At 49.3% G+C, this 14238-nt stretch overlaps 1 protein-coding gene across 9 annotated transcripts in view; it reads right to left on the bottom strand.

The window, feature by feature from the left end:
* Positions 1 to 1814: 1814 nt before the first annotated feature.
* GPATCH8 (G-patch domain containing 8) overlaps positions 1815 to 14238 on the bottom strand; it is an 85014-nt gene continuing 72590 nt past the window's right edge. For all 9 annotated transcript variants that reach the window (XM_083407426.1, XM_083407427.1, XM_083407428.1 and 6 more), the window contains 2 exons: positions 8566 to 8696; positions 1815 to 7877 (listed from right to left, as the gene is read on the bottom strand). In XM_083407426.1, the coding sequence (XP_083263552.1) occupies positions 4052 to 7877; positions 8566 to 8696 (3957 nt within the window). In that variant the 3' untranslated portion in view covers positions 1815 to 4051. The remainder of the gene's footprint in view (positions 7878 to 8565; positions 8697 to 14238) is intronic.

Raw genomic sequence — 14238 nt, forward strand, 5'->3', positions numbered from 1 at the left:
AAAGTGAGAATGGGTGACATGTTGAGTTCACCCTTTGAACCAATTTCTTAATTCGCCAGCGAAACTAGGCTCCATTTGTAATGTTCTCCAATGCACACCTTTCCTGGCTTTGCTTCCTGCACTGTGCTACCAGCTATGATGACACACAGCTCCTGTTTCTCCTATACATCAAATTCAGTTGAGGCAATGGAAGTGCTGAACCATTATCTGGGCTCCATAAAGCCAGTGAATTAAGGCTGGATCCAGACAAGGCAGAAGTGCTACGTGTGGTACTTTTATTCCCAGTGGTGTCCACCTGCTACAGATGGAGTAATCAGATTTGCAGCCCAGGAGCGCTCAGTGATTCTGCTTTGCCGTAGAAGGCTCAGGTGGCTTCCATGGAATGGACTGCCTTCTACTAGCTGGCAGGCAATTTCAAGCCCTTCTAGGAAGACAGCTTTGCTGCAGTTATCCACTCCTCAAACCTGGGCAGAGCATGTAGTTAGTTCAGGGTAACTTGCTAGTTTGTGAAATTGGACTTGTTGCTGGTGGAATCTCTCACTTGTCCTTAAGCAGCTGCCACGGCTCCTTACCAGTTTCCAGGCTGAATTCAAAGTGCAGCTGATGCCCTTCATGCTTGGGATTTGAACAAGTTTGGAAAGTGCTTGAAAAACTGCCTGGTTCTTGTCTCTGCTTCCCTGACCTGAGCTCAACTTCACAGGCTCTTCTCAAACTGCTACTCCGGTGAAGCAGCAAGCGGCACTCAAGGAAGAGGGCCTTCTTCGTGGTGGCACTCCCATCTGTAGAACACTCCCCAGGGAAACTTGCCTGATGCCTGCTACATAATGTCCTTCTGATGGCAAGCAAAAGGCCTCATTTTCCTAAGTTTAAGAAGAATAAATCCTGAAATATAAATTGAGGCATACTGCATTATTTTGTATTTTATTAAATATTTTTGATTTATGTATTTTCAATTCTTATATTGAAGGGCAAGTGTGTGTGTTTAATAAAACATTTGAGCTGGTGAGCAACAGGGACCATGCGGACAGGAAGATCTTACCCCATTGCTGGGATACAATTCATCTTGAATACCAATGTGCAAATCAGGATTATGTTCTCTGCGACTTAACTCTTTTCCTGCTTCCAGACTACCTCAGCTCACACACACAGGGCCACCCCAATGTTACTGAATGTGTCCTGCAAGAATTCCGTGAGGATCAGGAGACGAGGGTTCCAGAATCTCAGAAATGGGGATTTGGGCTGCATCAATTCAATGAGCTAATTGCTCGCTAGAACATGGTCCAATCTTGGGAGTGGCAAATTGAGGGAAGATGGATCATAGTAACAAGGGAATCTTAAAAGGGTCGAAGACAGATAGGAATGTTTTCCCCCCAGCAAAAGAAACATAATACAGTAGTACCTTGGTTTACGAACTTAATCTGTTCCGGAAGTCCGTTCTTAAACCAAAGCGTTCTTAAACCAAGGTGTGCTTTCCCATAGCAGTGGGGGACTCAATTTACAAATGGAACAGACTCGACAGGAAGCGGACCATGTTCTGTTTCCAAGGCAAAGTTCACAAACCAAACTTCCGGGTTTGCAGCATTCTTAATCCAAGTCGTTCATAAACTAAGCTGTTCTTAAACCAAGGTACCACTGTACATGGCATGAAGCTAGGAGGACCAAAGAGAACAAAGGGGATGAGAAGACCAGTCGGTGCCCTGTGCAAACAGTGAATAAATGCAGGGCCATAAATAGGGGTGACGGCAGTGGGAAGAGTCACAACATGAGGACTAACAACTTGACTCTGACCCTTTGGGAAACAAGTACACACACGCTTTCCCCCAAATTACTAGTTTATTAGAAAGTTTATTTTCCTCATTTTTACAGCATGTATATATATTTATATATATACTTTTTATGTGACAAAAGTTAAATATAGCCTGCCGATACTGAAGTAATAGTGCGTTCTCTTTTGTGGTAAGCACTCTTGTGGAAGTCCAGTCTCCTCCTCCCTGCTGGGGCGCTGCGCCTCCCGTCTGAACCTCAAGGGAATGAAGCACTGAGAAATTAATACTGTTACTTCTTGAATTATCTACAGCCACTACCAAGAACCGAGTCCCTTTGTCACAGCAGCAGTTTCCAGTGCTTGTCTTGTTGTAGCCAAGGGTAAGGAAGCTTAAAAGCAGTCCATAGTCGTGCCATTTCAGGGCAGCAGCCAGCAGTGGTTATTTCTGAATTTCTGAAAATGAGGCCGCACCTCAGGATATACAAGCAAGTAGCGCGCCCTTTGGGTCTGGACACGTGTCCCAAAACAGCCGCTGCTTTGCAGGATCTCGGCCTCCTTTTGCACTCAGCAAAAGAACCTTGAGATTCCGTGAGCCCCCGCTTCCTAATTCACTTTGGGGCTGCAACCTGGGGAGCGGCAACTGGGTGATGACTTTTCAAGGGGCAGCTGTGAGGAAAGGGCATCCCATAAAAGAAAACCCGGGGGGTGGAGGGAGGGATTCGGAACGAAAACACACCACTCAAAACCTCTCCAAAACATAAAAAAGGCACATATTTGAAAACAAGGAGCCTTAACACACGCACACACACCCATCCACACCTAGAAGCTATGTTGTTGTTGCAATGACTCAAAACAAGTGGTTGAATCCCAGGGAAAATAGCTGGGCTCTCAGGTGTTGTTGTTTTTTGTGGGTCCCGTCTATTTCTGTGACCAGAAAGCGACTGTTTGCTTTGCCAAACGAATGGACTGTTCCTCTCAAACGTAAGGGGCCTGGCTACCGACTGAAGCACACAGTGAATGACACCTCAGCTGCCTCACAAACCTGCCTTTTCACAGAAATTACCAGAGATGTCATTACACAGCATGGACTTTGATAGCTATGGGACAAAGGAGTCCAGATCACTGCTCCTTTGTTTATTTCCAAACCCTGTGACATTTTCTCCTATAAAATGAAAGTCTTTTTTTTATGGTACATTTAAAAAAAATGAGCTCAATTAAAATATACATGCTTGAAATCATTTTGTGCCCTAGCCATAACTAGAAGCATTGAACCTTTGACAAGAATTTCCTTTCCAACTACGTTAAAATGTATAGATAACTAAAGCCACCTGAACGAGTACCACTCAAAGAACAGGGTGTAAAAAATGTTATTGCGGTATACTATCAATATGGAACATTTGTCAGAGGAGCTACAAAAAGCAGCATTGACATGTACAGAGTTCAGTGCAATTTCTTAAATTCTTTTTTTTTCTTCTTCTGAAAAAAAAAATCATAAGTTAATAAGGAACCATCAATATTACAGAGGAAAAGAGTACAAGTTACAGAGTCATGTTCAGGATGTTCACAGGACTCCAGTACAACATATTGCTTCAAGGACTGATCAAGGAATTGCTCTCTGCTCTCTCAGCAGCGCCGTAAAGGGTGTGTAGAAAGGAGAGCACGGCCAAGCTGGTCTGGGGGTGGAAACTGGTCATTGAAAAGCAACTTCCCAGTTTGTGGTGCTCAGTGGGGGCTGCTGAACATGGTTCCCCAAATAGGAGCTGGAGAGAGGGGAGAGGGCAACAGCGGAGATGGATCAAGTGCTGAGTATTTCTTGGTTCTGTTGCTCGGCTTAAGCTTTAAGGTGGATTCAAATCACTAACTTTCACGCTTTATACTTGATATCGATGCCCAAATAAGATAGATGTGTATACCCACTTTAGGTCTTCAGAGTGGGTAGTAAATGATTTCTAATACGTGAACTGGAAATTAAAAAGGGCTGCATTTGCTAAAGGACTGCACATCCCTGAAGAAGCCACCTCCCTGGGAGCACGAGCCCTTGAATATCCTTACAAGCAAACCACCAGCAGCACAGCTCTCCCATCTTTCACAGGCCTGTTCCCTCGAGCCTCCCTGCCTCTGCCCAATCCTCCCCCTCCTTGGGCTGTTCTCAGGTCCAGAGACAGCCGCCACTGCCTTCCCGAGAACGAGAGACTGATGCACACGCACAGAGACAGACAGACATGCCCCTGTCCTCTCTTTCCCCTAACCCTCCCCTCCCCAATAGAGGCTGCCTCTCTCGTTCTTTCATGTGCCGTGGCTGGGAGGGTGCTGCAAATCCTGTCCTGAGAAAATGGGGTGCAGGAGAGGGTGGAGGTGCAACGCCGTGGCAGCCGCTGTCGCTGGCCGGGGCGCCAGGAGGGTCGGGTAGAGGGCAGCGTGGTGGACGGGGTGGAAAGTGAAAGGACCCGGGTGGATGGCAGAAGCGGGGATGATATGGATGGGGTGGCTGGCCAGGAAGGTGGCGGGGTGCCCAGGGATGATGGAGTGGGTCAGGTGGGACAAGGAGATGGGGGTCAAGTGGGGCTGAGGGATATGGTGCACTTGAGCAAGAGGTTGGGGGTGAGGGTGGGGGTGGATGCCAATGGCTGCGGCCGCGGCGGCCGCGTGGTGTTGCAGAATGGCGTGCTGCACGGTGGTGATGGAGGTGGCTGCGGCTGCGGCTGGCTGCTGGATGTGGATGGGCTGCAAGGCAGGAGCCGTGGCTGGAGCCAGGGCGGCCGAGGCTGGGAATGCCTTGACCTGCTTGGCCAGGAGCTGCTGCTGGATGTGCTGCTGGGCGGCCTGCTGGAGCTTGCTGTACTTCTCCATCTCCTCCGGGGTGAAGGTGATGGGCTGGCTTTCCAGCGGCGCCAGGGAAGAGTCGTCGCTGCCTTCCGGCTCCCCGCTGATGCTGGGCTCCGCGCTGTGTGGGACGTAGCTGGGGAAGGGCTCCACTTCGGGGGGCAGGGGCACCATCCTGCCTTCGAGGGAGACGGGCTGGGCGCCGCCGTCCAGAGGCTCGGCGGCTTCGCTTTCCGCGGGGGCAGGGAACGGGTGCGGCACGGGCAGGTCGCCGGATCCAAAGTGTTCCGGGAGGGCTGGCGGCTCCAGGGGCAAGGGAGCCATCTCCACGCCCGCTTCTTCTGGCTTCTGATCTCCCAGAAGGCTCTCCTGGGTCTCTATCACCAGGGCTTCGTCCACTGTGGGTTGGCTGGCTGCAGCTGCCTCCCCGCCATCGTGGGGGGTTTCGTCGAGCTCAGACAGCTCCAGCTCGTCCCCAGTCCCCAATCCTATCCCAGACTCCTCACACTGCTTGGCGTTTGGCTTTCGGACTGTGGGCAGCTTCCCGATCAAGGGAAGGACTGGCTTGTTGCCTAGGGAGGGAGGGAGCTTAGGGCCAAAGTAGCCTTGCGGAGGATCTTTCAGCTTGATCCCAACCTTGTGGGGCCCTGAGGGGGAGTCCTCGCTGCCGCTGGGCTTCTTCTCCACCTTCCTGGACTGAACCTTTTCCAGGAGGAGCTTAGCCGTGGCGGAGTTCTTCTCCTCAGAGCTGCAGTTGCTCCCCAGGCTGGAGTTGCCGCTGTTTTGGGAGAGGCTGGTGGTGGTCCCTGTCGCTTCATCGCCTCTCGCTTCCTCCTTCCTCGTGGGCCCTTCCCCTGGTCTGCCTCTGAAGTAGTGGGGGGACTGGGAGCGGTAGATCTTGGAGCGGATAAAGTCTCGCCGTGCGGATCTCCTCTCCCCAGGGCTTTCGTGGCCACGGGACCCCTTCCTGGAGAGAGACCGCTGGGAGAGGCTCCTGGCACTCCGGCTGCGCTCCCGGCTGTAGCTCCGGCTCCGTTTCCAGCTGTGCCCGGTCCGGCTGCGGCTCCGCCTCTTGCCCCGGCTGTGGCTACAGCTGCTGCTGCGCGTCCTGCCCCGGCTTCTCGTCCTCGACCTCCCCCTGGTGTGGGTTCGGCTGCGGCTCCGGGATCTGCTCCTGCTCAGGCTGTAGTCGTCTTCCGAAGAGGAATATTTGTGCCGTTTCGACCTGCGCTTGGAACTGGCGTAGTCAGAATCGTCCTCCGAGTCATGGGAGCGCTTGGTGCGGCTCCGGGAGCGGTCGCTGTAGTCACTGTAGCTGTCTTCCGAGTAGCTGCGCCGCCGGCTGTACCGGCTGTTGTCAGAGGAGGCATACGAACTCGTTGAGTAGGACCTCTGGGATGACCTTCGGGAGGAATGCCGACGCCCTGACCGGGAGCGGCTTCGGGAACAGTTGCTGCCAGAGTCGTAATCGTCGCTGTACTGCGAAGCAGACTTCTGCCGGAAGTGCTTGTGGCAGGAGTCCTCGTCGCTTTCGTAGCCACCGCTGCTCTGCCGGCCTCTGTGGCTGGAGTGGGCGGAGGTGGAGGCCCGCCTCTTGGCGGTGGATGACGCCTGCTGCGGGTCCCCTTTGGCTTTTTTGCCACCGTGATCTTGGGAAGAGGTGCCGCCGTCCTCTTTCTTGTTGCCGCTTTCTTCGGTGGAAAGAGACTTCCGCTGAGAGTCTTGAGCGCACCACTTTCTTTTCTTGAGGTGGCCAGTTTCATCGGCCCCTTGCGTCCGCTCCAGCTCCGTGGCAAAGGACGGCTTGCTCTTTTTGTGTTTGTGTTTCTTCCGCTTCTTGGATTTCTCTTCTGCCAGGTCCCCATCCCTGCTTTTGTCTTCTGCCTCGCCTTTGCGCCTGCGTTTGTGTTTCGTGGACTTCTTGTGCTTCTTCTTCTTCTTGTGCTTGTGGGATTTCCCCACTTTGTCCTTGCGGCCAACAAGGCTGCCTTTGCTGCTGTCTTCTGGCCCCTCGCCCTTGCCAGCCGACACAGGATTGGACTCCTGCTTGCTGCAGATAGACAGGGACTTGCTCTCCGGCACTGCTGTGGAGGTGCCCGCAGGAGCGCCCACCTCTTTGCTCTTGCTCATGCTGCCCTCTTCAGCAGATGGTGCTTTCTCCTTGGGAAGGCTGCTTGCAGCTTTCTGTTTCTCCGCCCCTTTAGCTTTAATGTCTTTGTTGCGGGACAGCTTAAAGTCAAAATACAAGGGATTGCAGCTGTACGACACAGAGGGCTCTGCTTTGGTGAAGATCAGCAGTTCTGAAGGCCACTGGAGGGTGGTGCTCTCGTCTTTACTGAGCACTGGGAAGAAAGGTCCTGTCAAATGCTTAGGCCCGTCTGTGCCTTCTTTACTGGTTGACGCAAGCTGAGGAAGCTCTTTGGCGACCTCAGGCTCTGCAGAACTGCTTCCCTTAAGTGGCTTGCCTTCCTGCCCGCCTGCCTCTTCTGGAGGGTCTTTAACTTCAGTTTTGCTGCCTTTGCTGGAAGGACTCGGTTCCTTCTGGTGGGTGGCACACTCTGCTGCCGTCACCTTCTCACCATTCTTTGCCGCTTTGGGTTTTGGGGAGTTGCTCTGCTTCCTTTCGCGAGCCATTTTCTTGCTCATGGCTTCTGCTTCGACTTGCTCCGTGGCCTTCATAAACAGCAGGAACTGGAAGTTCGGCTTCACCTTGCAGTGAGCAGGCGGGATGTAGTGGTAATACTCTGGCTCTAGTGCCATCGGGCCGTCGTCTCGCTTCATCTTTTTCAGCTTCGACAGGGTGGTGTTTAGACCTTCCTTCTCGTGTGCCTGCTCCTCTTCATCGCCTTTGCTGTCAGGGCTGTTTGTCCCCTCGACCTCCCCAAATTTACCCAAGGCTCCAGGATCGGACTGGGCTTTCTCATCCGCTTTGACTTCGTCATCGGGAGAACTGGACTCATCAACGTGGTCTTTGAAGACGGAGGCAATTGACTCTAGTTTCACTGGGGCTTTTTTGGCAAACGAGAAAGACACGCCTATCTTCAGAGGGTTAACCCCTGAGCTGATGGCTTGCGGTACCTGGACAGGCACCTGCCCAAGCCCGATGTTGCTACTAGTTTGCCCAGTGGCACAAACAAGACCCTTGTCTGTGGTCATACTGGCAACTGGCCCAGGAGCTGGTGAAAAAGAGCAGCAACTGCTGGGAGCTGCTGAATCGACGTCGTCCTCTCCTCCTTCCTCGTCTACGGCCACAGTAGTGGTTCTGAACATCGGCCCGCTTCCTGGAGCACTGGGGGATTGAAATGGGACAGGGGTAAAGGGGAGGGAGAAACAATAGTTAGATACTGCTTAACATTAACATCTTCACCTTTATCTCTTACCCATGCCTATTCAACCTCTCACTAATTTCCTGGAATTGCTTTGATAGCTAACGTTATGTCCAGGAACAAAGTTTTAATCTACACTTCCACTGTATAATATGCGGAATAATTCATGTGCTCCAACCAGCACATCCTTGACAGAATTCAAGTATTTGTGATTTTTTTTAGAAAAAGGTGTCTTAAGATTCAAGCCTTCCTGGTTACATAGAAGAATCAAGACAAAGCATCACAATGTTCTGATGCACACAAGTAAGGGCTGCCTCATCCATTTCAGGCCTGAAGCTTTTCGCAACTCAGATCCTGTTCACTAGAGCAGCTAGTTCAATCAAATCTGTCTCCCTCCACTCACATGACACATACACTGCCCTTCCAAAATCTGTTCCTGGTGAAGAGGGGGAATGGAGAATTGAACTTGCGGAATGGCCACTGGTGAGCTAAGCATTCCTCATTGGGGTGGGAGACATAATAAATTATGTTTTACAAAAATCTGAAGAACAACTTGCTATCCAGTCGATTAAAAACAGCCTGAATAAAAGGGGAAGTCAACTGTATGTTTAACTTAACTAACTTGCTGGCACAAGGAGCCCATTCACTTACCATTCAGGTTGCTTCCTCTGCTCAGCCAACTCGTGGAGACGGCGGAGGGCTTTCTCCTGCTTCCTCTCATCTTTCCGGGATCTCGAGGAAACATTGCGAGCAAACTCCCTTTGCTTGAGATCCTTCAACCTCTGTAGCAAAGCAAGAGAAAAGGAAAATAGAAGGGAGTAAGATGGAAGGGTGAACCTTTTCAAGTTTTGCTAAAGAGTCTCCCAGCTGGCCATCCTTAACCCATTCTGCGTCATTTGACCAGGGGTGGGTAACCAGCAGCTCTCCTCATCTTGTTGGAATTCAACTCATAGCAGCCCCAGCCAGCATGGCCATCGGGGGTGATGGGAGCTGTAATCCAGCAGCACCTGGAGAGCCATAGGTTTCCCACCTGTGCACTAGAGAATTTAGAGGTGCTCCCTGAACTCACTGATACAGAGCACATCCTTTCCATGTAGAAGGTCCCAGATGCAGTCCCTGGCATCTCCGGATAAGAGGGCTTGGAAAGATCTCTGCCCAAGACCCTGAACACTCTAAGTAGACAATACTGAGCTAGATAGTTCAGTGGCCTGACTTAATAGCAGACCATATAGTCACAGGGTGGGCTCACTAAAAATCTCCAAAGAGTAGCCATTTTAGAGTGTAAGCAAGAAGCATTGAAGCACTTCTGAGAAAGGATTAAGAGAGGAAGGAAGATACTATATTTAAGTATACAAGAGCAGTAGGGAGGAACAGTTCTATCTCCCTATACAATCCAGGATGCTTAGAATTGCAGGTTCCTTTTCAGAGGAAAACTGGCGGAAAAGGCTTAAGAGCTGAATTTGTTAACCAACCTGGCTGCGAAATCCCAGTGACTTAGCAAAGACTGGGAGCCGGGTGCTCTTGCTACAGCAAGCATTGAAACCCATCTGATTGTGTCTGGTGACACAGCAATTGTTTAAATACTGCAATTGTTTTTAGACTTAGCATATCTCAAATTGTGCTCTTTGCAGCCACAGCTACCAGCCCCCTCCCACACACATCCATCCACAGCAGAAAGCAGGAAGAAATTAACACAAAGTTTTGCCCCAGCAACTAAATGCATCAGGTGAAGAATACGCCCTTAGAAAGAATCGGCTTATATGGACTTGTCCCCAGCCACAATATGGAAGCTGCGGCTTTGGCACAGAACTCTCGAGTTTTTGCCCCTAGCCCAGAGCAGACTTGAGTCTAGCATTACTCCGCTGAAAATGGACACCACTTTGAATGAGATGAGATGATGCAGGGAGGGGAAGTGATGGGTTCTCCAAAACTAGTAAGACATCATTGAATGGGGTTATGGTTTGACCGAACTGAGAGTGGAAGAAGAGGAGCGGAATGCATAGCTACGTTCTCAGACATGCACACAGAAAGACAGAGCTACAGACACTAGTAGGAAAAAAAACTCACTCTTATGATCTGGCCTCCATAATATGCTTTCATTATATCAGTTGACAATATCATATCATGAGTGGGGGGGGGGGGGAGGTAAAAAAAAATACATGAGAGCAGAAGAGAGAGAGAAAGAAAAAAAGGGCAACCATTACTAACATCAATGCTCAGAATATCTGCAAGCTTATTCTATTGGATATGGAACTGGTTCACAGCTAAGAAGGCACAGAGGAACAGGACTCTCATCAAGTAGGATAATACTAATAACTTTGCCAGGACAAATAAGCTGGGGTGGGTTACTACATAGTCAAACACTGGTTCTATGAGGCTGCCTTGAGCGGAGGAGAGAAACCACAAAACAAGTAAGCATCCCTGGAATGTGAAAGGAGCAGCATTTATAGCTGGGACATGGAATCTGGGGCCCTCCAGATGTTGCTATTAATGGTATTTATGTTAGAGCACAATTCCTATAGTTGCTGGCCATGCGGGCTGGGACTGATGGAGCTTGGTAGTCCAACAACATCTGACAGGCCATAGGTTCCCCAGCCCTGATTTACAGGAAAGGTGAAGCTGGAGGAGAAGCCTTCAGAGAACCAAATGGCTTTCAAGTACCGTATTTTTCGCTCTATAAGACGCACCAGACCACAAGACGCACTTAGTTTTTGGAGGAGGAAAACAAGAAAAAAAATATTCTGAATCTCAGAAGCCAGAACAGTAAGAGGGATCGCTGCGCAGTGAAAGCAGCAATCCCTCTTGCTGTTCTGGCTTCTGGGATAGCTGCGCAGCCTGCATTCGCTCCATAAGACGCACACACATTTCCCCTGACTCTTTAGGAGGGGAAAAGTGAGTCTTATAGAGCAAAAAATACGGTACATCTATGAAAGTCTGAAATTTCATAAACCGGATCCCTCCATAAAGAACCATTTCCAAGGTTCTTTGGAAGCATTCATGGAACAAGTTTCATTTTGGAATGAATCCTGCATGAAACACTGGTCTCCTTCAACCCCTTGCATGAACCACTCTTGTAATGTTCAGTTGAAAATGTTCAACATAAGGGTGGTATATAAATAGCATATGCAAAAACCTCTAAATGAGTGAGTATGCAAAAGACCTCTAGATTTACCTTCCCCTGTTGCAGCCACAGGATCCACAGATGGGTCAAATCCTGTTCATGCCCATCTTAAGAATACACACAGCTGGGAAAACCAAGTCTTCACAAGAATGAAGAAAAGCACCAGCAGCGTGGGAAGACAGCACCAAAATTCACAGATTCCCCCAGCAGCGGGAAGGCTCTTGCAGCAAGCCCCGTGTGCATGATAGAGCTCTGCTATTAAAGAAAATTATAGCCCACTTTAATGATGGGCCGTAAGGATGCCTCTTGCTTAGCACTTTGACAAGTGTGGGGAACAAAGAGTGCGACAAGTTGGGCTCATCTGTAGCGGTTTGGCATGAGCTGCGATATGATTATAGCGCTGCATTTATTAGCCTGGATGACAGGAAAGGTGGGGTTTTTGCTCGTTTGTTTTGTTTTTGCAGAGGCTTGCTTTGTGTTTCGAATTTGCGGGAGCAGAGTACCGTAAGACACAAATTTACATCCCTTGGCATAGTGCACTTTTAATACATGCAAGAGGGTAGTAGAGTTAGCAGAGGCATGCACATTCTCAGTGGATGCCTTGCAATTTGCACCAAGAAAGCCGATTTTAGAAACCTGCATTTATTATGTCCCGCTAGTCAGTGAAAAGGGCAGGTACTCAGCCATGGAGGTTCTGCCAACTGATCCCCTGAATTCTGGCTCAGACACCATTGCTTCTGCTGCCAAGGCACCCTGCAGCAGAAACATCTATATTCTTAAATTTTTACATCTGCACTCCACTTTAATCTGGAATTATGCATTTTACTTGCGTTCATTAACACAGGTAAAGAATTGCCGCCAGCCATTAAATGTGAGGGAAGTCACCCATGGTGGTTAAAAGCTGTTGCGCTTTACAATAATCCACAAATGGAACAGCCATGTGGGCTCTAGCCTGCCCAGTTAGAGGGGCAGGAGGCATGCACATCCACTAATCTGGCATGTTTCTTTGGTCTTCACCACTAGTTTTATTTCCCTTGCTGCCCTCGGCCGATAAAGCAAGATGAGCGCTGCAACCCCAGAGTCGGCCACGACTGGACCTAATGGTCCTTTAAAACAAATTGCAGAAAGCAAAACCAACAATAGGCATGCAATATAAGTACACTTGGAGGCAGGTTGAGTAAGGCATCCAGGTCTTTTTGCTTCAGCTGAATATAAATTGCACTGGCACATCGACAGAGAGAGCTTGTGTTCCCCTTTGCTCTGGCAAGTTCCCTCTACCACCCCAGCTTCCGGTGAAGCATGCAAAGGTAGGGGTGGGCGTCTTCCCTCCCCTTCACAAAATGTCCTGTTCAGGAGGCCTCTGAAGTGCTTTAGCAGCAAATGCACAGGAATAGCTGAGTCCCAGTAGAGGGAGTAGAGGACTGCAGGGAGATTTGCCTGCCAATTCAGTCTGCACCTAAGGGCTTTTCTGAGACTTGCCAGATAAGCAAAACAAGCAGACCTAGGGCAAGAGGATTCCTTTCAAGCAGGCCTAATGGCCTGTTTAGCTTGTTAAATTGTTTGTTCGAGGATCAGATCAGAAAATGGAGCTATCATCATCCCCTGGCTCCAGGGAATCTCATGAAGCTGGGAATAACAAATTACAAAAATCATACTTGGCTCTCAATTTTTAAAAAGCTCATTCAATTCCCACAGAAGCCGACCTTCTAGAAAGAAGGGGCAGAGAAAGTAGAAATATGTGTGAGGCATGCTTCTCCCAACCTTCAGGGAGTTGGGTGTTGCTGATGTGTAGCAATTCTCTCCCTGCCCCCCCAAACCACCACTAAGCTTTCTCTTTCTTAGCATTTTGATGGAATTTTAAAATGGAGTTTTCAGCATCCACTTTATAAGTGGTTTGTAATGTTTTCTACTATCTTCTTTTTAATGCTTTTGTGTTTCACTCTTTAGTCTTGTTATTTATTGCTATGTTCATGGTTTTCTTTTACAGTGGACGCTCAGGTTGTGAATGTGATCCGTGCGGGATGCACGTCCGCAACCCACTGCCTCCGCAACCCGCAGCGGCGCACCTGCGCGGGTTGCGATTTGGTGCATCTGCGCATGCGCAAAGCGCAATTTAGCGCTTCTGCGCATGCACGACTGCCGAAACCCAGAAGTAACCCGTTCCGGTACTTCTGGGTTTCGGTGGTCTGCAACTAAAAAAAAAAAAAAAAAGGCAACCTGAAGGGTCTATACTCCAAGGTATGACTGTATAAGCTACCTGGGGGGAAAAATTAAGTGTGGTAATTACTGTATAAACAATTTGCTGCCTGAAACTAAGAGAAAGGACTGCTTTTGCAAACTCCCAAGAGCAGTGAATGCTCTCTCTCTCTCTCTCTCTCTCTCTCTCTCTCTCTCTCACACACACACACACACACACACACACACACAGCTTAAAAATATGGTGCTCCAAGGCTGCTCAGGACAAAGCTTTGCAGATGTAACCATAGCTGCTAATTTGGATGTCTAGGCTGCGGCAGCATGCAAGCTTGCTGAAGAGGAAACTCCACTGAACTCAGAAGGACATGCTGTTGAGTAAAGAAGCATAGATTCAGGCAGTAAATGGGCAGACAGAGATTTGCTGGTAAGCAAAGGGGCCTGCTGGACCCATTAGACAAAGACACAAGTGACATGCAAAGCATACTGTGCTGCCTTTTCTTCCCCTGCAGAGCAAGCCAGAGGCTTAGCAGTGAATGCTCTCTGCAGCCAAGAGGGGAGTTTGCTTTTCATCCCCATCCCAGATTTTCGTGAACTGGGCAGACACATCTCCTCCCCCCCACCCCGCGCAATTTGCTGAAGTAGAGGAAGAGCCACTTCACATGCCATTTATGGCTCCTGTTTGCCTCAGCCCATGCAGATGCCAAACTGAGCTCCTCAAAGCCATACATATCCAACTGGTCGTTGCAAGAGCTTTTTAGAGAAACTTCACAACCATGTCAGCTGCTGTGCGCTCTTAAAACCATAATGTGTTTTCTGGAGGTTTAATTAAACTAAGAGACCATGTGCTTTATAGGAAACCAAACAAATGAAAAAGTATTTTTAACTTCTGCTTGGTAAAAACTGTAAAATGGCTTAGTTTGCAAACAAAAGGAAAGTCATTTACTTGGGTAATTGGACTACTAGTCTACGTACACTTACTGGAGAATAAACCCTACTGAGCTCAGTGC

The sequence above is a fragment of the Podarcis tiliguerta genome (genome assembly GCF_965153285.1).
Source record: "Podarcis tiliguerta genome assembly, chromosome: 13".
In the NCBI taxonomy this organism is placed as follows: Eukaryota; Metazoa; Chordata; class Lepidosauria; order Squamata; family Lacertidae; genus Podarcis; species Podarcis tiliguerta.